This window comes from Phocoena sinus, chromosome 2 (assembly GCF_008692025.1).
Source record: "Phocoena sinus isolate mPhoSin1 chromosome 2, mPhoSin1.pri, whole genome shotgun sequence".
In the NCBI taxonomy this organism is placed as follows: domain Eukaryota; kingdom Metazoa; phylum Chordata; class Mammalia; order Artiodactyla; family Phocoenidae; genus Phocoena; species Phocoena sinus.
Window position 1 is genome coordinate 13,613,157 of NC_045764.1, and position 20,726 is coordinate 13,633,882.

At 42.0% G+C, this 20,726-nt stretch overlaps 1 protein-coding gene across 1 annotated transcript in view; it reads left to right on the top strand.

Moving 5' to 3' along the window:
• DNAJC1 (DnaJ heat shock protein family (Hsp40) member C1) overlaps positions 1 to 20,413 on the top strand; it is a 204,323-nt gene extending 183,910 nt beyond the window's left edge. Inside the window, exons 10-12 of the mRNA XM_032622593.1 lie at positions 13,331 to 13,379; positions 15,017 to 15,447; positions 17,902 to 20,413. Coding sequence (XP_032478484.1) covers positions 13,331 to 13,379; positions 15,017 to 15,447; positions 17,902 to 17,970 — 549 coding nt within the window. The 3' untranslated portion in view covers positions 17,971 to 20,413. The remainder of the gene's footprint in view (positions 1 to 13,330; positions 13,380 to 15,016; positions 15,448 to 17,901) is intronic.
• Positions 20,414 to 20,726: the final 313 nt, after the last annotated feature.

The window sequence follows — 20,726 nt, forward strand, 5'->3', positions numbered from 1 at the left end:
AGACAGAGGGTCCAGAGAAAAATTTAAAGACATTGGAGAAATAATAAGAATGAACAGCCCTGCTCTCTACCAGCTGGAAACATTTTTCAGGTGGTTTATTTAATGTTCAGGTAACAGAGTGCCGTTTTTATTTGAAAACGACAGTAGCTCCTGGTTATAACGAGTGCTAGATTCAACAGAAAGTTGGCCAAAATTAAATACAGCTGAATGAAAATATAGTTGATCCCTGAACAACATGACAGTTAGGGGCACCAGTCCCCCACACAGTTGAAAATCCACATATAACTTTACAGTCAGCCCTGTGTATCCATAGTTCTGCCTCCTCACATCCAACCAACGGTGGATTGTGTAGTAGTTTAGTATATATTTATTGAAAAAAAAAACACGTAAGTGGATCTGCTCAGTTCAAACCTGTGTTACTCAAGGTCCAACTGTAATGAACTTCACAGTTACATAATTTTTATTATTAGAATACTTAAAATATCCTTAAGTCAGCCAGAATTTGAAAAATATGACTTGAGGTTATCACTAATAGCCAACATTTATTTTCTCAGTTATCTGAGGATGCCAGGAATATGAGTATACACTTTACATAGCTCAGAAAAAAACGGAAAACTCTTCTGTATGTTGAGTAGAAATGTGCCACTATATAACTATCCACTGATCCTAACTGTACCCTATGGAATACAGTTTTCATTTTGTTTATTAATTTTCTGTTACTTTCATCGGTGTTTTCACTGGAAGGAATGAAACCTATTTTAGGTTTCTTTCATTCACTCCACCCTAACCTATATATCCCAGATTTGCTCATAGAGCCCCCATTTCATAAGAATTTTAACGACAGCTTCAGGTATAACTACATTAAGAAGAAGGATTATAAAAGTATTTTCTGCTTGGAATCAGAACATGATGAAACAAATTTCCCTACAATTCTACAGTCCATGTAACTGTTAATACACATGTGGGTAGTGTTATCCAAAAGCCCACCTAAGCCAGTAGCCCACAATATTATTTGTTCACATACTGAGGAAGAAGAGAAGTCTTGTCTGTATGGACCTATAGGTCTTCTCCCAAAAGGAGGCTAGAAAAAAGTCATAAATCTCTATTAAGTCAGACAGAGCCCATACCTTCTACAATTGCACATGATATAAAAGCAGAATGAGTAACTGAAAAATTCATTATAGAATAGGTAAGAATACTAAACATTCATGACTAAATTGGCACCCATGTTATTATCCAAGTCATCTAGATCTATCAGAGAGAAATAAATTTGGTGATGAATATGTCACCTCCAATGTCATCTCTATTTGCAGATGACATATTACATATAGAGAACCCTAAAGACTCCACCAAAACTGTTAGAATTAATAAACTATTTCAGTAAAATCGTAAGCTACAAGATCAGTATACAGAAATCAGTTGTAACTCTGTACACCAACAACAAACTATCAAGAAGAGAAATTAATTCCATTTACAATAGCATCAAAAAGAATAAAGTGCTAGTTTTACATTTAACCAAGAGGATGAATGATCTATACACTGAAAACTCTCAAGACACTGACGAAAGAAATTGAATGAGACACAAATAAATGGAAAGATATTTTGTGTTCATGACTGGAAGAATTTAATACTGTTAAAATGTCCATACCACCCAAAGCAATCTACAGATCCAGTGTAAACGCTCTCAAAATTAGAATGGCATTCTTCACTGAAATAAACAGTCTGAAAATTTGTATGGAACCACAAAAGATCCCAAATAGCCAAAGCAATCTTGAGAAGGAAGAACAACCTGGAGGGATCACATTTCTGATTTCAACTTTTAAAGTGATAGTAATCAAAACAGTATGGTACTGGCATTAAAAACAGAATAGAGAGGCCAGAAATAAATCCACTGGTTTACTTTACTAGTACAGGCAACTAATTTTTGACAAAGCCAAGAATATACAATGAGAAAAGGATAGTCTCTTCAGTAAATGGTGTTGGGAAAACTGGACAGCCACATGTAAAAGAATAAAACCAGGCTTCTATCTAATACTGTACACAAAAACTAACTCAAAATGGATTAAAGACTTGAACATGAGACCTGAAACCATAAAACTAGCAGAAAATATAGGGATACGTAAGCCCCTTGACATTAGTCTTGGTGTTGATTTTTTTGGATTTGACACCAAAAGCAAAGGTAACAAAAGCAAAAATAAAACAAGTGGGACTACATCAAACTAAAAAGCTTCTGCACAGCGAGGTAACCATCAACAAAATGAAAACCTATGGAATGGGAGAAAACACTTGCAAAGCACATATCCAATAAGGGGTTAATATATAAGGATCTCACACAACACAATACCAAAAAAAAAAAAATTCAATTTTAAAATGGGCAAAAGAGCTAAATAGACATTTTTTCCAAAGAAGATCTATAAATGGCCAAGTATATGAAAAGATGTTCAACATCACTAATCATCAAGGAAATGCAAATCAAAACCACAATGAGATATCACCTCAAACCTGTTAGGATATCTGTTATGAAAAAGACGAGATAACATGCTGGTGAGGATGTGGAGAAAAGAAAACCCTTGTAGACTTTTGGTGGGAATGTAAACTTGTACAGCCACTATGGAAAACAGTATGAAGGTTCCTCAAGAAATTAAAAATAGTACTACTATATGATCCAGTAATCCCACTTCTGGGTATATATCCAAAGGCAACAAAATCATTATCTCCAAGAGATATCTGCACTCCCAATTTCATAGCAACAATATTCACCACAGCCAGTGTATGGAAACAACTTAAGTGTCCATCAACTGCTGAATGTATACAGAAAATGTGTTTATACACACACACACACAAAAGAGTATTATTCAGCCAAAAAAAAGTAAAGCTTCATAGAAAAATTGTAGAAAAGTGGTTGCCAGGACTAGGAGATGGGGGAGATAGGGAGAGGTTGGTAAAAAGGTACAAACTTTCAGTTATAAGTTGAATAAGGTTTGAGGATCTAATGTATAACATAATGACTACAGTTGACAACACTGTATTATAGAATTGAAATTTGCTAAGAGAGTAGAACTGAAATGTTCTCAACAACAAGTGAATATATGAGGTGATCGATATGTTAATTAACTTAATGGGGGAATCCTTTTAAATGTATACATATATCATGTTGTTCGCTTTAAATATCTTACAATCTTATTTGTTAATTATACCTTTTAAAAATAAAAAAGCAAACTGACACCCATGTAATTGAAGTTATCTAGATCTATAGGAAAGAAATAGAATTGGTGGTGACCAATGCTCACTGAAGGATGACTTTCCTTTCCTGAAGTGGCATACTGCCATACTCAGAGACACCCTGGACAGTGAGCTTTATTATTAGACTGTCACTTATTTGGAAAGTTCTTAATCTGCCTAGAATAATAAATGATCTGCTGAGGATGCCAAATTTGCCCCCAAAACAGAAATATTTTGCCATATACATGCCTTCTCCTGAGACGGAAACTAATGAAAAGAAGAGAAATTCTCAAGAAAAAAAGGATCACTTAGAGTTATCATTGTTATACAACCATCTTATGGCACCAGGAGATATGGACTTGGCAAAGAGGATAGAATATTAAAATAAATGTTGGACTACATAGAATTGGAAAGTTGACCAGTTGTGGTTTTTTGCTTCTTTCTTATAGGCTCTAAGTTGCCTTTTTAAGTGAGAGAAAAGTTTGGCTCAAAGGTGACTATAGTGACATCCCATTCGTTTTATTATTTAGAACTGAGAATCTGAAAGACTCAGATTATAGCAGCTGTTTGTTTTGTGTGGTATGGATAGGCCAGATTGTGACATATGCAGATGGTCCCCTACTTACAGTGGTTCAACTTAACTATTTTTCAACTTTATGATGGTGCGAAAGCAATACACCTTCAGTAGAAACCATACTTTGAATTCTGAATTTTGGTCTTTTCCTGGGTTAGTCATACGCAGTCCAATACTCCTCGTGATGCTGGGCAGTGGCAGCAGCTGCAGCTCCCACTCAGCCAAGTGATTATGAGGGTGAACAACTGATACGCTTACAACCATTCTTTTTCCCACTTTCTGTCCAGTATTCAGTAAGTTACATGAGATATTCAATACTTTATGATAAAATAGGCTTTGTGTTACATGACTTTGTCAAGTTGTAGGCTAACGTAAGTGTTCTGAGCATGTTTAAGGCAGGCTAGGCTAAAAGCTATGATGTTCAGTAGGCTAGGTGTATTGTAAGCATTTTCAACTTACTGAAACTTGTTGGAACTTTATTGGGCTGTAACTCCATCATACGCTAAGGAAGACATGTACTGTATTTAGAATCCTCTGTCAGTACAAGGAATAACTAGCCATGTATTCTCAAACCAACTCATGGATAATAACTCCTCCTCTAGGAGGAGTCCTCCAGGAGTCAGAATAAATATCAAACATTGCCTTCAGAAACCATTCCTTCAAAGAAGCCACAATTTGATTTGATTTGATTGTAGAGCAGTTTATAACCTGGGGCATTTTGTAAATAATAAAGCATCAGCCAGCAGTTAATGTAGTTTATTAATGGGTGTGGTTAGGTAAAGAGAGGAAGAGAGTCCTACAAATACCACTAGCATCCCAAGATGACTGGGGATACCCATACCTGCAGTACCTGAGGGGCGACATCAGAGGCTTAATGCTGTAGGGGGCAGAGGGGCATAGGCTTCGCTAAATCCAGCCATCCATTAAACAAGCATGCAAATAACAACGACAGACCCTAACTTGGGGAAGGGTGTGGCGAGAGAAAAATCACTAACCATAATTGCTGCCATATATTATCTAAATGTTCAGTTTTGAACAAAAATAATGAGCCATGAAAAGAAACAGGAAAATATGACCCGTACATTAGAAAAACAGAAGGCAACAGAAGCTGCCCTATAAGAGTGACCAAATGTCAGATTTCACAGAAAAAGACTTCAAAGTAACCCTTGTAAATATGTTCACAGAACTGAAGGAAAGGATGATGAAAGAAACAAGGGAAGATATAATGACAGTGTTGCATCAGACAAATAATATCAATAAAGAGATAGAAATTATTTTAAAAGAAATAAAAGAACCAAGTGGAAATTCTGGAGTTAAAAAGTACAATAATTGAAATTTTAAAAATTCACTAGAGGACTTCCCTGGTGGCACACAGTGGTTAAGAGTCTGCCTGCCAATGCAGGGGACAATGCAGGGTTCGAGCCCTGGTCCAGGAAGATCCCACATGACGCAGAGCAACTAAGCCCGTGTGCCACAACTACTGAGCCTGCGGTCTACAGCCCACGTGCCACAACTGCTGAAGCCCGCATGCCTAGAGCCTGTGCTCTGCAACGAGAGAAGCCACCACAATGAGAAGCCTGCACACCACAATGAAGAGTAGCCCCTGCTCACCACAGCCAGAGAAAGCCCACACACAGCAACAAAGACCCAACACGGCCAAAGATAAATAAATAAATTCACTAGAGATGCTCCACAGAGAGTATTCAAGCTGAAGAACAGAGAGAAAAACAAAAGAGGAAAAGTGAACAGAGCCTCAGAGAAAAATGAGACACCATTAAGCACACCAACATACACATAATGGGAGTTAGGAGAGGAGAGAGAGAAAGGAGGGGGAAAAAAATCCAAAGAATGGTGGGTGAAAATTTCCCAAATACATTGAAAAAAGCTAACCTATATACATCAGGAAACATGCTGAATTCTGAGTCAGATAAGCTCAAAGATATCCACAAAGGATGCATCATAATAAAAATGCTGAAAGTAAAAAATGAGAAAACCTTGAAGGCAGCGAGAAGTGACTTGTGACTAACAGGGAACCCCCCCTCCCCACACACACACACACACACACACACACCAAAACAATTAACAGCTTACTTCTCAGCATAAACCACATAGGCCAGGACAGTGGAATAACATATTCAGAGTACTCAAAGAAAAACTTGCCAACCAGAAATCCTACATCCAGCAAAGCTATTTATCAAAATGAATGCAAAATAAAAAATTTTCAAGATAACAGAAACTGAAGTTCTTCAATCTGAAAACAGGTGACCCCAGATTGTAATTTGAATCCACATGAAAAAGAACACCAGTGAAGGTAATAAGGTAATTATGAAAGACAGTATTAATAACTGTTTTCTTCTTTTCTTAACTGATTTAGAAAGCAATTGTATCAAATAATAGATATATGTTACTGTCAGACCTGTAACATATAGAAAGGTAGTATTTGTCTAATATATTTGCCAATAACAGCACAAAGGAGGTGGGTGGGAGCAAAGCTGTATGGGGCTGAGTAAACCATTACAGATGGTAAAGTAGTAATTATAAGAATATTACTGAGTTTGTAACACGAATACATACAATATGTATAATGGCCATACTACAGTATGGGGGTAAAGGGAATAGCGCTAGGGAATTCCCTGGCAGGCCAGTGGTTAGGACTCCATGCTTTCACTTCCTAGGGCCTGGGTTCAATCCCTGGTCAGGGACCTAAGATCCCACAAGACATGCAGCATGGCCAAAAAATGGTTGGGGTTGGGGCTGGGGTGGGGGGCCGAGGGATAGAGCTATACTAAAGTAACATTTCTGTATATCACTGGAATTAAGGTAGTATAAATCTGAAGCTGACTGTCATAAGATGTATATGGTAAACCCTAGAGCAACCTCTTAAAAAAAATAAAACTCAATATAGTAAAAAAAGAAAAAAAAAATTAATTAATTAAAATGCTACATTAGAAAATACTTATGCAAAAGAAAACAATAATAGAGGAATAGAGGAGCAAAAAAGACATTAAAAGTTAAAAGAAATCAAATTCAACTATATCAACAACATTAAATGTGAATGGATTAAACAATCCAATCAAAAGAGAGATTATCTGACACGATAAAAAAAAATCATGATTCATCTCTATGTGGTCTATGGGAGACACACTTTAGATTCACAAATAGAAATAAAATGAAAGTAAAAGGATAGAAAAAAGATATCATGCAAATAGCAATTGTAAGAAAGCTGGAGTGGCTATACTAATATTAGATTAAGTAGACTTTAAAACAAAAAAATTACTAGAGATAAAGAGGAACATTTTATAATAATTAAAAGGCCAGTCCAGGAAAATATAACAGTGAAAAAGCATGTGCATCTAATAACAGAGCACCAAAATACTTTTAGCAAAAACTGAGATGGATGAAAAGAGAAATAGATGATTCAACAATAAGAGTTGGAAACTTCAATGCCTCCACTTTTCAATAATGGATAAAACAACTAGACAGAAGATTAACAAGGAAAAATTGAATGATAATAAACCAGCTAGACCTGACAGACATCTCTATAACACCTCATCCAACAACAACAGAATATACATTCTTCAAGTAAACATGAAATATATTCCAAGATAGACCATGTGCTAGGCCATCAAACAACCCCAATAAGTTTAAAAGGATAGAAATAATACAAGTATATTCTCTGATCCCAAAGGAATGAGATTAGAAATCAGTGTCAGGGAAGAAATTGGGAAAATCAACAAATATGTCTAAATTAAACCGCAGACTCCTAAATAACAAATGAATCAAAGAAGAAATTCCAAGGGGAATAAAAATTCTTAAAGACAAATGAAAAATGAAAACACAACACACCAAAATTTAAGAAATTCAGCTAATGTAATTCATAGAGGGAAATTTATAGCTGTAAATGCCTTTATTAAGAAAGAAGGTCTCAAACCAATAATTCAATCTTCCACATTAAGACAATGGGAAAATGACAACCTAAACTTAAAGGAAGGAGAAGAAAGGAAATAATAAAAAGTGGAGCAGAAATGAATGAAATAAGACTAGAAAAGAAATAGAGAAAAGTCAATGAATCCAAAAGCTGATTCTTTGAAAATATCAATAAAATTGACAAACATTTAACTAGGCTGACAAAAAAGAAAAAGGACTCAATACAGTCAGAAATGAAAAAAGAGATCACTACCAACCTTACAGAAATAAAAAGGACTGTAAAGGAATACTGTGAACAAATGTATGCCAAGAAGTTAGATACCTGTTTTTCTAATAGATATAAATGAAATGAACAAATTCCTAGAAAGACATAAACTACTAAAACTGAATCAAGTTTAGAAGAAATAGACAATCGAAATAGGCCTATAACAAGTGAAGAGATTGAATTAGTAATTAAAAAAAAAAAAAACAAAACTATTCAAAAAGAAAAGCCCAGGGCTTCCCTGGTGGCGCAGTAGTTGAGAGTCCGCCTGCCGATGCGTTCGTGCCCCGGTCTGGGAGGATCCCACATGCCGCGGAGCGGCTGGGCCCGTGAGCCATGGCCGCTGAGCCTGCGCATCCGGAGCCTGTGCTCCGAGGCCACAACAGTGAGAGGCCCGTGTACCGCAAAAAAAAAAAAAAAAAAAAAGAAAAAAGAAAAGCCCAGGCTCAGATGGCTTCGCTGCTGAACTCTACCAAACATTTAAAGAAGAATGAATACCAAAACTTCACAAATCTTCCCCAAAATAGAAGAGGATGAATACTTCCCAACACATTTTGTGAAGCCAGTATTACTCTAATACCAAGCCAAAGACATGAGAAGAAAACTACATACTAATAGTTCATATGAATATGGATGCAAAAATTCTCAACAAAATACAGCAAACCAAATCCAGCAACTTATAAAAATAATTATATACCCTAATCAAGTGGGATTTATCTCAAGAATGCAAAGTTGATTCAATATCTGAAAATCAATTAATGTAAATTAATCTCATCAATAGAGTTAAAAAACAAGATCATCTCAATAGGAGCATTTAACAAATCCAACATCCTTCCACGATAGAAACACTCAACAAATTAGGAATAAGAAGGAAGTGCCTCAACCTGATAAAAAACATCTACTAAAAACCCACAGTTAATATCATGCTTATTGGTGAGAGAGGGGATGTTTTCCTGCTAAGATAAAGAACAAGACAATAATGTCTGCTCTCACCACTTCTATTCAACATTATATGAGGTTCTTAGCCAGGGCTGTTAGCTGAGAAAAAGAAATAAGATTGAAAAGGAAGAAGTAAACTGTCCCTATTTGCTAATGACATGATTTTATGTATACAAAATACTAAGTAATTAGCTAAAAAACTATTGGAATTAGTACATCAAGATTGCAGTAAACATAAATATACAAAAATGTTTTATGTTTATATACCTACAATGAACAACCTGAAAATGAAATAAAGAAAATAATTACACTCACAATAGCATCAAAAAGAATAAAATGCTTGGGAATAAATTTAACAAAAAATACAAACTTTAAAAACTACAAAACATTGTTGAAAGAAATTGAAGAAGATCAAAATAAGTGGAAAAATATCTCCTGTTCATGGATCAGAAGATTTAACATTGTTAAGATTGCAATATTCCCCTAAATGTAAGAGCTAAAACTATAAAACTCTTAGAAGAAAACAGAAGGGTAAATCTTCATGACCTTGAATTTGGCAAAAGGATTCTTAGATAGGACACCAAAAGTCCAAGCAACTAAAAAAAGAAAGAAAAAAAATATGTATGTCATCAAAATTTAAAACTTTCGTGCTTCACAGGACACCACTAAGAGCAGGAAAAGACAACCCACAGAATGGGAGAAAATATTTGCAAATCATTTATTTGATGAAGGACTTGTATCCAGAATATATAAAGAGCCCTTACAACTCAATGATAAAGACAAATCACCCAAATGAAAAATGAGCAAAGGATCTGAATACACATTTATCCAAAGAAGATATACAAATAGCCAATAAACATGAAAAAAAATGTTCAGTATCACTAGTCATTCGGGAAATGCAAATTAAAACCACAAGATACCACTTCACATCCACTAGGATGTGGGATAATACAAAAAGTTGGGTAATAACAAGTTTTAGGAAAGATGTAAAGAAATCAGAAGACTCATATGCTGCTGATGTGAATGTAAAATGTTGCAGCCATATTGGAAAACAGTACGACAGTTCCTCAAAAAGTTAAACACGGTTACCATATAACTCCTCAGTTCCACTCCTAGGTATATACCCAAGAGAAACGAAAACATATGCCCACACAAAAACTTATACACAAATGTTTATAGCAGCATTATTTATAATAGCCAAAAGATGGAAGCAACACAAATGTTTATCACCTGATAAATGGATAAACAAAATGTGGTATATCCATACAATGGAATATTATTCCACAATAAAAAGGAATAAAGTACTGATATATGCTACAACTTGGATGAACCTGGAAAACGTTACCCTAAGTGAAAGAAGCAGCCACAAAAATCCACATATTGTATGAGTCCATTCATATGGAAGTCCAGAATAGAGAAATCTGTAGAGACAGGGATTTGTAGTTGCTTATTGCTTGATGAGGGATGGGGTGGGATAAGGAGGATGGAGAATGATAGCTAAAGGATATGGGGGTTCTTTTCAAAGTGATGAAAATGTTCTCAAGTTGGCCACAATGATGGCTGCACATATCTGAATTTAGTAAAAACCACTGAATTATACACTTTAAGTGGATGAATTGTATAGTATATGAATTGTATCTCAGTTAAGCTGTTTCTTAAGAAACAGAACAAGGGAGGTCTTTGTGTACTATTCTGGAATAATCTCCAAAATATTTTGTTAAGTAACAAGATGCAGGAGAAAAAGAAGAATTATTCCATATCCTATATGTAGGTTGTGTATCCTATAGTTACATGAATCTATAAATGTGTTAAAATTCATAGAACTGTGCAACAGAAGAGGAAAAGGTAATTTTATTGTATTATGATGTAAAAATATAGAATCTTTAAAAATACAGTAGAAATTGAGAGAGGAGAGGTATTGTCAGCAGACTTGGTAGTCCTGGTGGTGGGCATCTGGGAAGTCTTCAAGAAGAAAGTCACACTTGCAAGTATCTCGAAGGATGACTTGGCTCTGGACGGATAGATATTTAAGGAGAGGTTTGATGAAGAAAAGAAAATCATTTAAGACAAATGTTAACAATGGCCAAGAGTACAGAGTAGAGAATTTCTGACCATCTGGAGAGCATTAATTGTTTAGTTCGCTGAAAGGAAGGATGCACACAGGAAAGAAAATAGATCAGACTGTGGATTTCCTTGTGTGTCAGGTTAAGAATTGAACACTTTGTTGTATGGTCATTGATGAGCCATGAAAGGTATCTGATCAGAACTCTGCCTTGGGGATATTATTCCATGGGAACTGCTAATAAATAAGTTGTAGACCAGTTAGAAGGCTGTTATATTAATTCAGTCAGAGAATGAAGGACTAATACAGGTGGTGGAGATCTGAGAGAGACGGGAACACATGGGGTCAGTATTGTGAAGAACGTGGCAGCTGGTTGGGGAGGGAGGAAAAAGTCCAAAAATTGGTTCTTTGGTTTTGCCCCTACATGACTGGGATGATAGTACTGTTAGGAAAAGGAAGGGGGGGAAAGCAGAGAAGTTGATGAGTTTAGGTTGGGAGTTGTTTAGTTTCAGGAGCTAGGAGACGTGTAAATTAACGTAACTTAACGGCAGTTACAGAGGGAAGCGCCATGGTATGGTCGGCACCACACCTGCAAATTCAACCAACCTCGGATGGAAAATATTTGGGGGGTGGGGGGGAAATCCAGAAAGTTGTAAAAAGCGAAACACGTATTTGCCTCACAGTGGCAACTATTTACATAGCATTTAGATTGTATCAGGTATTGTAAGTAATGCAGAGGTGATTCAAAATGTACAAGAGGATATGTGTAGGTTATATAAAATGTGGGAAAGATATATGGTGGTGCAATCAGAAATTTGAGTTGGGAAGTTGGAAGTCAGGGAAGCTCATGTTGGATAACTTCAAGTTTTTTCCCATAAAATACGAAGCAAGGTCATCCACAGAGAGGGAATAAAATTGAAGAGTGTTTCTAAGCAGCTTTAAATATTTTCTCTAATTCTGCCCTTTTGCATGAATGGAAAACAAATGATCCACATCAATTATAATAGGTAATTATAAGCCTTTAACATTTGCTAGGTATCATGCTAAGAGCTTATTTCAAACTTAAAACATCCCTACCAGACAAAAGCTATTAGCAGTTTTATCCACATATTACAGAGGGTAATACGAGAGAGAGAGACGAGACAGAGAGAGACAGAGAACCAAAACTGAATATGAGCTCTAACTCCGAGCTCTGAGGATGTTAGAGCATGCTTTCTGAGGTTTTCCTTTCAAATTTCATTAAAGCAGCAAAATGTTTGTTCAAGAATTTATACGGATTAAGGGGATAGAATACAAAGTATGTATTCCATGTATATAATGAAATGTAATTTTAATATAATTTTAATAAAGTTAACCTTTTAAATAAATGGAGAAGGGATGGCTTGTTTAATAAGTGCATTGGGGCAGTTAACTATCCAACTTTTTTTTAAATTAATTTTGATCTCCTGTTTAAAATATATATAATAGAAATCAGAACAGTGGTTGTCTATGGCAGGGTAGAGATGGATTTAGGGGCACAGGGAACTTTCTAGGATAACAGGAATTTTCTGTAATTTGATCAGAATGTTGGTTGCATGGGGTTTTTTTGGTCAAAACTCATTGAAATGTACATTTAAAAATCTGTACATTCCACTCTATGTAAATTTTATCTCAGTTTTAAAAAGGGAAATCTATCTAGACCTCCAATACATCATTAAATTTAAAAAAGCAAGCTAAAGGGTGAGACGTACAATATAATACCATTTATACAGAAGAAAGAAAACATTATTTCTGTGGATCCACACTTGTGTATGTAAATGTCTCATGGTTCTTGGGTCCATCTACTACTCCACCAAGAGGTCCTTCCGCTAGTGTCAATCTTGGTGCTCTTAGGGTTTCTTTCTGGGATGCGAAGAAAAGACTTTTGTATTAGAACATCGTTAGCTTAAGAGTAAATTTCCCCATTGTTCATAATACCCCTATGGTATAATATTCTCTAGTGAAGAAAGATACTCTTTCAGGAAATTCTAACTAAAAAACACGACGTGTTTGTATAGTGATTCTGGAAACTAGTACATCTTCACAGGCAGCCTTGTACAATGGGGCTGTAATCAGGTGATCTGAATTCTTGTTCTGACTCTGCCACTTGATTAGATGGATATTTTGGAGTAATTCATTTAATCTCTCTGGGCTTCAATTTCCATGTTGGTTAAGAAAATGGACTGAACTGATGACTGAGGGTCCATCCAGGCCTAAGATTCAGTAAACCCTGTTCCTTCACACGGACCTTCTATGAAAGAGGTCACTTGACCTACAGTAGACATATGGAAAGTCAGATTTTCTCTGCTTTTATATTTTGAAACAGGTGACAACCAAAGCCAAGCAACTGAAGGATTCAGTTACCTGCTCCCCAGGTGAGTCAGCACCCACTCCATCCCATTAATCTAAAGCCGTGCCTTCAAAATAAATCCCTTTTTATAATAACTTGTTTTGCCCAATGGACTCTACTGGTCATCTCTGTGAAAGGGATCGAATTACAAGCACCCACAAGCCAATGCAGCCCTGCATACACAGTCGTGCTAAGATGTACTTAATACGTTTGAAGAACTGTAAAAACCTTGTTCTTCTCTAGTATTGGGGGGGAGGGGGGCACGCAGGGGAAAGCCAGTCTGCGCCATTTCCCCACATGTCCACCATTGCCACCACACACACAAAGTGTCCTTCAGGACAGGCCAAGCAGCTTCTCCAAGAATCTATGTTTCTCAAAATCCATTTCCTCCAGGGACTTCCCTGGTGGTGCAGCAGTTAAGAATCCGCCTGCCAGTGCAGGGGACACGAGTTCAAGCCCTGGTCTGGGAAGATCCCACGTGCCACGGAGCAACTAAGCCCGTGCACCACAACTACTGAGCCCACATGCCATAACTACTGAAGCCCCGTGCTCCGCAACGAGAAGCCACCGCAGCGAGAAGCCCGCGCACCACAACGAAGAGCAGCCTCTGCTCTCCACAACTAGAGAAAGCCCGCGCAGCAACGAAGTCCCAACGCAGCCAAAAATAAAATAAATTTTTTTTAAAGAAAAAAATCCATTTCCTCCAAGACTAAGTAGAATTTTGCTCAAGTCCCCATACTTTTTGCTCGGAACCAAGAAGAAAATGCCTCCTAAACCTTCCAACTCCACTTAAATACAGGTCCCTGCACTCGATGTAACCTACTAGGGACCAGCAAACCCTGAGATCTCGAAACGTCTCCCCTGGAGAAGACGGGGCGTGCGGTTCTGCGGGCTCCAGCGAGGAGGGCATTTCCAGACTGCTCTCCTACCAGCGCAGCTGTTGGTCTGCGTGTGAAGGCCCAAGCGCGCAACGTGCTTCTGTGAAAGACGCTCCTCTCCGACACAGTCTCCAGAAACCTGCTCCTGAAAAAGCAGTGGGGCACAGACAGATCTTCCTAGAGCACCGGAGGGGTTGGGAGTGTGTGAGCAGGGCGGGAAAGGCGTGGCTGAACACACCCGTGGATGGCACGAGGAGTGTGATTTTCTGTCAAGCGAGGCATCGCGGTGGCACAGGAAGCAGCTTGGCTGGCGGGGGGTGCGGGGGGGCGGTCCCCCCCCCCCCCGCCCGTGCAGGGTTAGCCCAGCGGGAGGTCTGACGGATTCACTGTACTTGCGCTCGCGGAACTAATAACAACCCTAGATTCTGAAGAACATTTTTCCATACCTCGAGAGTAGCCGCTTATCCCCTCTCAAAGAGACCTTCTCATCCTCTGATTGCAACCTGGCCCTGGGAGGCCCCCGAAGTCCTCAGAGCGGTGGAAGGACAAAGACTTGGAATCAGACAGAAGTGGGTTCAGATCCCACCTCTGCTGCTTCTGAGACTGACTTCCCTCCTCTGTGCAGTTGGGGTCACGATGGCTGTCTTTATATAATAGTGTGAACATTAAGTATACAATACATGCAAAATGCCCAGCGCACTGTCTGCTGTGGTGAAGGCAGCTGTCCTGACTCTTGTCACCGGAACTGACCTTGCCCTTCCCCTCCGTGTGTCCTTTCTCACAGGGATGGTCAGACTCTCCGAACTCAGATCCACAGCCCAGAACTCCCGGCCCCCCAAGGCCGCCACCACCTTGCCGGATGACATCATCACTCAGCGGGAGGAGGCCAAGCAGGCTGGGGAGCTGGAGGAGGAGGACGGCGAGGAGGAGGCCGATCCGGAGGCCGCGGAGGAGAGCCGGCCTCGGAGGCGGAGGCCAGCCCTGCCGCCCAAGCCGGAGGAGAAGGTCCGGGGAAAGAGGCAGAAGGACTTCGACATGTCGGAACAGCACGAGTCCAGCGACGATGAGAGCCAGAAGAGAGAGCGAGCGCGAGCCGCAGAGGAGCCCTGGACTCAGAGCCAACAGAAGCTTCTGGAGTTAGCATTACAGCAGTACCCAAAGGGATCCTCTGACCGCTGGGACAAAATCGCCAAGTGTGTCCCGTCCAAGAGTAAGGTGGGTGACGCCGGGAAGGAAGGCCTCCGAGCGGGTCTAGATCACACGGACGCGGCCGCAGCGGGTCCACCGGCTTTCCCTCCTCCTACGCGTCTTTCTATCCGCCTCCTCTCTTACCTGCCAGTTACCTTCCACTAGATGTCTCCCGAGAGCCTGTGACTCTGCACTCGACTGCTTAGTGTAAATGAGGTCAAGATTCCAAGTTGAATCGTTATACAGACCAGTTATGTTTTCTCAGCGAAAACCCCACGCATAGATCATAACCTGCCCCCACAGCAATCCCGCCAACCTTCTGGAGCGTTCGCTCGGCGGGGGCGGGGCGGGGACGGCCGGGCAGCATCCTTGTCGCTGCGAGGGCCGCGCAGGGCCAGGCCTCCCTCGCAGGCGGAGGCTCCCTTCGGCCAGCAAGGAGGTTTCCCACAGAATCACGAGCCCCTCCAACGCTTCACAGCTCTTTAACCCGGGGAACACGTGTGGCGGCCAGCGTCGCCATGGTCACCAGTTCTGCCGCGTAACTTGTCTAGTCTCAGCGGTGGCACCTGTGGACCAAAGGCTGGAAGTAGTGCTGGGGGCGGGGTCAGGGAGAGGTTGCCCTCAGGATCAGGATCCAGCTTGTCCTCTGTAGCCCTTTCCTCCCAGTGTACAGCTTTTAGTGTCTGTTTAAACACATCTGCAGAGAGTTCCCAAATGGCAACTCAGATAGGAGGGAAGGGGGCAGCCCCCGTGGGAAGTCAGGCCCTGTCCGGCCTCTGTCTTCTGCTCCGACAGTTGGGAGCTGCAGAGCCTCCGGTGTGATGTTTTCAACCCAAGCCTTTCCTGATACAGCCTCCTGGGCGTCTTTCCTCATAGCCATGCCCTTTGTCTGAGGCACCAGGAACACCTAGAAATCAAAAGAGCCAGTCTCCTTTGCCTTCTCTGCCCATCCCTCAGTAGCCTGTGGGCACGCTGATGTTCATTTACGTTCCTTTTTTTTTTTAATTGAAATTCGATGTTGGAAAATCTAGCTCATGGCCATGGATGTCCCCGTGCGTACAAGTCTAGTTATCTATCACCTACTTTAAAATGAGGAAGTTGAGAATTCCCGGGGAGAAAAATAAACCATTAGCAGTTGATCTATTTGAGAAACACAGATCCTCTCAGCCCCTCCAACTGGTTTGCCAGAAGTAATTATTTTCCCTGAATTTCTTTAGCATCTGTTGGGACACAGGCATTTACATGTGTGATGAATTGACACTGGCTTAAAATGAAGGAGCTGGAACCGTGGATTCCTGCGGACAGCACACTCAGAAACTCATTGCCTTGGGGTTTGGAAACCTTCCTGGTAGGGAGGAATGAGCAGCATGGTTTATTATCCTGCAGGTGTTCCCCTTACGCCTCCGCGTCAGAACCAGGTCCAGGGGAGGCTGCCTGCTGGCTTGCCCCCTACAGGGCGACTCCCTGGAAGTGGCCTGCAAGCCGCTGGGAGCCCTGGGCCTGAAGGAGGGGCCTCTGCCTGAGGCCCACACGGGGCTGGGCTGGGCCGCCCACCCTGGCAGGCCTGCTGCTCAGAGCCCAGGGTCCCCGCATCCCCCCACAGAGCGCTGGGCCGGCCGGGCAGCTTGGCTGTTAGGGAAAGGGTGACACTTTAGGCAGGTGGCCCTTGGGGATGCAGAAGAGGCCCTTATTAGAAGATTCTCTCAGAACACTACTAAGCCAGAACTCCAGGGAGAGAATGAACACCGTCCTCCGTCCAGGGCCTCTGGTAAAGTCTGCTGCGGAGCACAGCCAGTTCACGTGCGACCGTAAGTTAGTGAAGGCGGGCAGTGCCTTGGGGTGTTTTTGAACAGAAACAGAAATGGATTCTGGAAAGTACCTTGTGATAAACAAGAGAGCAATGAGGCCCTTCCCCTGCTTCATCAGGGGTCCTCACCCCAAGGGGTGACAGCGACAGGCAGCTGGCGTCTGAAGCTACTAGTCCTGTAGCCTGACTGGAAGGCTGGAAGACCTCGGCGGGTCTGGCACGAGCCGGAGGAAGAGCGGGGCACACTCCCCGCAGTAGCCCGTGGGGCTGGGCCGACGTGGCCCTACCGCAGGAAGGTCCCAGGGGCCCCCAGGGAGAGGCAAAGCATAATGAGAATGACGTTGTGGGTGCCTGGCCTCAAGGCTTTTCGTTTCTCTGAAGTAATGTGTTGTGACGAAACGGTGAGATGTTAAAATGTTAAGTACCACTGGTGAGTCGAAAGTCACCATCACAGTAACAAAAGTCTCCGTCCCACAGACAGCAGCCACCGGCCCCTCCCCCAGGGTGCACATCACACCTCCTGCCCGGGCACCCAGGGAATTCCAGGTGGACAGGACAGCCCTTGGTCAGCGCTGGGCACGGCAGGCTCACCCCACAAGGGTCACTCTGATTGTAACTGTCAACTCTCTGTCTCTCTGTCTCTCTCTCTCTCTCTCTCTCTCTCTCCCCCTCAGGAAGACTGTATCGCTAGATACAAGCTGCTGGTTGAACTGGTCCAAAAGAAGAAGCAAGCGAAAAGCTGAATCCTCCGGAAGATGGTGTTTACCTTATTTTCCAAAAGGATTATTTTAAAAATCTTATGCAGAAATTTGCATTTTGTACCTCACTATTTCTATACGTCATGTGCCTTAGTAAAAAAAATTAAAAATGTAAAATAAATGTTGTGCTACATTGTTTAAACAAATACTGTGTTAAAGGAGAAAAAAGCAGATTTGGGTATTTTATAGATTATTTTCTCTCTCATCACTGCAAAGTTTAATTTCCTGGGGAACAAACTGAATAGTGCTTTCTAACGGTGAGGCAAATGGATGATTTTGAAGGAACATATGAGTGAACTAATGTGTAAGAATGAAGACTTAATGTGTTTCTTTGACCAAAGATCACACCCGCTAATGAGTAGCAGGATGCCAGTATTTGGGAGAACAAACCAGCTTTGTATTGAGCTAGCTGGCTGGGAGTAGTGTGGGGTTATCTTAACTGTATGTATATGCATATGTTATATGTATGTAGAAAAAAATAAGTCTAAATGCACAAGGACATAATAAACTCTTAAGTTTGGATGGTTTGGTAGAAGTGCATACCCAACGGATAGAATTTCCAGACAACACGTAGGCAAGGTTTTTCGGATCTGATGACACTGGGTCCCACTTTTCGATACCTGAGTTAAAAATCACTATTTTGTGCTGTTACTTTTGACTGAACCATCACCATCAGCTGAGTGCTCCTTTTTAAATCTGTCATTTGCTCAGGGCTGAAAGCAGTTTGCTGAAGTACAGATTGCCTAAACTTGAAAACCATTAAGATCACCAGAACAGTGCTTCCCTGGTGCTGCAGTGGTTGAGAATCCGCCTGCCAATGCAGGGGACACGGGTTCAAGCCCTGGTCCGGGAAGATCAGGTGCTGCAGAGCGACTAAGCCCACGAGCCACAACTACTGAGCCTGCGAGCCACAACTACCGAAGCCTGCGCACCTAGAGCCCGTGCTCCACAACAAGAGAAGCCACTGCAATGAGAAGCCCGCACACCGCAATGAAGAGTAGACCCCACTCGCTGCAACTAGAGAAAGCCTGCCGCGCAGCAACGAAGACCCAACGCAGCCAAAAATAACTTTTAAAAAAAAAGATCACCAGAACACATTTCAGGGAGGTGATTTGATAAAATGCTATAAAGACGTCATTTTTCTCTAAGGATTGAAATGAGGTTAGATTCCCGGAGAAGGTTTGGGTGGCAGCAGCCACACTGGCTCTGTAACCTTTCGGCCTGAGCAGGACACACGTGGCTCCAGCCAGGCCCACCTCTGATGCTGTGGAGGACCTGCCACCTCTGCGACGTCAAAAAGAGCAGAGGAGAAACTGTTCCAAGTCATTGTTTTCATGAACTGAGTCCTCGGGCAGCAGCTCCCCTGAGCCTCATCCTGGTCGGAAAGGGGAGGCAGCCAGGGAGGGAGAGGCTGCCTGGCCTGCATGTCAGGAGGCCTCTTTCTAAGAACAAACAAGAGCCGGTCACGGGCGGCACCAGAGCCAACAGCTTCTGCCCCAGAACTTTCTCCTGGAGCCAATGGGGCCATGAGGTTATTACTGTGCATTGGCTTCGGGCCAAGGCCCACTCCCCATTGGTGTGGGACGTCTCAGAGGAAGAAGCTGGTGCATGGAGGGAATCAGGAAGGGATTGTTCTGGCTGCTTTCCAGGCCTTGGGTCCATCCTGTCTCCGAGTCCAGGGTCAGGCTTGTCACACAGCTTGGTTGTCCAGCCTGTGACATTCTGTGAGCATCCTTCCATGAAATCACCCTTTTCACTTATGGTACTTTGAATTGGGTTTCTGTTGCATGCACCCCCAAATCCCATGACCATATTTCTGGGCTTCCAGTGTGGGGAGAGCCCCACAGGGGTCCAAAGATGCCTTAAGAGGTACAATTTAGGATGAAATGCCCTAATTTGCCTACCAACCTCATCTTTTGCACACTCACTAAGGAGGAGTCTTCTAGCATAGTTTTCTACTGATGACTATCCCTGCCACCAGCCCCTTTCTGCGTGGCCTCCCCTATTTGGGGGACCTGGAGCTGCTGAGTTTTGTTGAAGTAGGACCAGTGGGCCGGGCGGGGCGGGGCTCAGGAGCTCACCTGCACACAGGAGACCCCTGGGGTTCAGCTTGAGTGAGGTCACGGTCGGGAAAGCAATGGCACCTCCAAAAGGGGTTCCCGACACAGGTCACATGGGGACCAGGCACGGCCCCCCTCTCCTTCCTGACGCCCCAGGGAAGTGCTCTCTAAACCCACCCCTCAGCCCCGCCTTGTGACCTTATCTATCTATTCACACCTCCGAGCTGTGTGACATCAGTGCCTTGTCTTACCTCTTTGTCTCGATTCCCTATCTGGAAAAATAGGGAGTAACGGTGGCTGCTGCATAGGTTGTTACGATGATAATCTGGCTTGTTGAACACAATAAATGTTCTTTTTCTATCTGACCATCCAGGCTTCCTGTTACCATCATTTTCAGTGGCTGCAGACGCAGGTAGCAGGGCTGACAGGCCACCAGCCACGCTCATTTGGTCCCTCGCGGGCGGGAATCCCTAGCCTGGGCCCCAGGAGTCCTGGGCACTGTACAGGCCCCGGTGGGAGCTTTGGGAGCCCTGCCAAAGGTATGCAAAGTCTTTATTCTTTTGGACGTGTGGTTTTCTGGAGAGAGGGTACACATCTTTCACCAGTTGCCCCAAAGGTTCCTTACCCAAAAAGGTTAACTCAGGCCTCTGCTCAAGTGTTTACTCTGACTGCGGCCCACCA